This window comes from Suricata suricatta, chromosome 11 (assembly GCF_006229205.1).
Source record: "Suricata suricatta isolate VVHF042 chromosome 11, meerkat_22Aug2017_6uvM2_HiC, whole genome shotgun sequence".
NCBI classification, from domain to species: Eukaryota; Metazoa; Chordata; class Mammalia; order Carnivora; family Herpestidae; genus Suricata; species Suricata suricatta.
Window position 1 is genome coordinate 14,538,140 of NC_043710.1, and position 3,002 is coordinate 14,541,141.

The window sequence follows — 3,002 nt, forward strand, 5'->3', positions numbered from 1 at the left end:
ATGAGTAAATTACAAAATTATAGCAGAATTGTTACAACATCCAGAAAAGAATATTGGAAGCATAACCCATTTCAGATTGTTTTGAAGATAAAACAGGATAATATATTAGACTGTAATCAGCACACCGATGAGTGAATGATAAACTCACAGAATAATTACTAGGGAAACAATATTGATATTTGAAGGCACGGAGTCTGGAGTCAGAAAATATGGCCCACATTATGGCTTTACCACTTATGAGTTGGGCAACCTTGGATAACCCTCTATGAGGGTCTGCCTCATCATATATATAAAAGAGACAATCATAGGATTATTCCAGTACCTGGAGTAAGATAAGTACTCAACAAATTTGGCTATTAATAATAAGGAGAAGAAATGGAGGAAAAAGAAGAGGAAAACTATATCACATGGAAAGACCATTTAGGTAAAGAAAGGAGAACTGTCATGGAAGAGGCTAGAATTAATGAAGTATCTATCTTTTAAACTCTTTATTTAGCATGGTAGTAAGATCAAAATTCTTGGATAGTGAACAAATGAATAAAGACAAATAATAAGGACCCTGAGGTCCTCGAAAGACATGAGGCCAACAATCACTAATTATAAATCATATGTTGCATTTTTAGGTTTTCCAGCTCTCAGTGGAGCTGATATCAGCATCCAATAAATGGAGAATTCAAACAATGTGACTGAATTCATTCTTTTGGGCATTACAAAGAACCCAGAGCTGCGGAAAATGCTCTCTGCTGTGTTTCTAATCATGTATGTGTCCACGGTTTTGGGAAACCTACTCATTGTGGTAACTGTGGTCACAAGTCAGAGCCTGAGATCACCTATGTATTTTTTCTTACTTCCTTGTCCCTTTTGGACGTCATGTTCTCTTCAGTCATTGCTCCCAAGACAATTGTGGACTCCTTCTCCGAGAGCAGTACCATCTCCTTTGAAGGCTGCATGACCCAGCTCTTTGCGGAGCATTTCTTTGGTGGTGTGGGGATCATCCTTCTCATCGTGATGGCCTATGACCGCTACGTGGCCATCTGTAAGCCCCTGCACTACATGAGCATCATGAGCCCTCGGGTGTGCTGCGTGCTGCTGGGCGGGGCCTGCGTCGGGGGGGTTATCCACGCAGGAATACAGCTTCTCTTCATGTATCAGATACCCTTCTGTGGTCCCAATGTCATCGATCACTTTATGTGTGATTTGTTTCCATTGCTGAAACTCTCCTGCATGGACACCCACCCCCTGGGTCTCCTGGTCATCCTCAACAGTGGGGTGATGTGTGTGACCATCTTCCTTATCCTCATGGCCTCCTACATGGTCATCCTCTGCTCCCTGAAGTCTTGCAGCTCTGCAGGGCGGCGCAAAGCCCTCTCCACCTGTGGCTCCCACCTCACTGTGGTTGTCTTGTTCTTCGTGCCTTGCATTTTCCTGTACGTGCGGCCTGTGGCCACTTACCCCATAGACAAGGCAATGGCCGTGTCTGATTCCATCATCACACCCATGTTAAACCCCTTGATCTACACTCTGAGGAACACAGAGGTGAAAAATGCCCTCAGGAAACTGTGGGGGAAAGAGGGGCTTTTGTTGACAAGTGAGTGTTATGCTAAGAACATCATGTTTCCCATAAAAAGAAATTCTTTCAGAAACATATGAGAAATAAACTGTTCTCCACTAGTGGCCAGAGGGATTTCTTAATGATATAATTTACTTGCTTTAAGATTTAGGATTTAAGGATCATGGATTTCTTAAAAGATTATGATCTGCTACTGCTTTAGACCCTCCTTGGCTTCCCATTGCCTGTCTTATGGTAAAATTCTCCGATTAACTTTTCTACTGCATCTAAGTCCACATCTGGAGCACCTCACCTCCTCCCACACTGCCCATCAGCAGTTGTGGGACATTTTCACAAATGGAGTTTCATAAAATTTAGATTGAATTATAATTAAAGTGCAGCAAACTAAAAGGAAAATGAATCTCTTTAACTTGATAAAAAGATATGTTCCAGAAACCTAAAAAAGTGTCACAGTTAATTAAAAGAGTAATCCATTAAATTCAGGAATAAGACCATCTTCTATAACTGCTATTATTATATATTTTACTGTCTTAATGCCAAGTTCTCAACCTCAAATACTTATAGAGACCAGGTAGATTTAAAAAATTGAGTAAAGTCAAATTGTGCAAAGATATTTAAAAGAAATTTACCACATTTGTTTCCTATACAAAGGGAGAAAATCCTGTCCCTGGGTAAGAATCTGCCCAGAGTAAGCTCTGCTGCATTGTTGCCCTATGGGGAACATATACCCATATTTGCCCCACACTCAAAGTTTTAAGAGAAATCAGGCATTCATATTTTATATAACTTTTAATGATTTGAATATGTTGATGGCTGATTTTTTTAAAGGTTAGTAAAATCTTATTCTAAACAACAATTTTGGATTAAACAAATTTACAGATTTTTAGGTGAATCAGTCTATCAATTGTCACTTTGGAAATTCTGTGTCAACCAATGAAATAACAATGAAAAGGAAATAAGGCAATCAGAAGCAAAAATGAAGCAACACAATTCATTACTGGGCTGTGTGTTCATCTAGCTAGCAAAACCAAGACAATCAACAGACAGATTATAGTGTTTACTAAAAATCTTAGTCAACTATAAGCACAACATTACTTCCAAATGTAAGTATAACAAACAAGTTGAAAAAGTAAAATAAATGGCCTTCATAAAAAAACTGAGATGTAACAAAAATGTTACAAAAAAAGAATCCTAAACATCTTCACAAAAGACCTGCAGCAACAGAATAATGTGAGTTCTATAATTCATGATAGGAGGAACTCACATTTGAAAGTTGTTAACTTTTCCCAATTAATTGACACATTGAGTGAGTTTCTAATCAAAATCTATGGAAATGATATTCATGGAAACTGACAAAATGATTGTAACCTCCACATGGTTGAATATATATATGAGATTGTTCAAAGATTTGGGAAGACAGGGAAGAATGGGG

General features: G+C 38.4%; 1 protein-coding gene across 1 annotated transcript; it reads left to right on the forward strand.

Moving 5' to 3' along the window:
* The first annotated feature begins 664 nt into the window (after positions 1-664).
* Positions 665-1,650, forward strand: LOC115272454 (olfactory receptor 4C6-like). Its single transcript, XM_029915528.1, is given in 2 exon segments — positions 665-845; positions 848-1,650. Coding segments are annotated over 2 exon segments (984 nt in total).
* Positions 1,651-3,002: the final 1,352 nt, after the last annotated feature.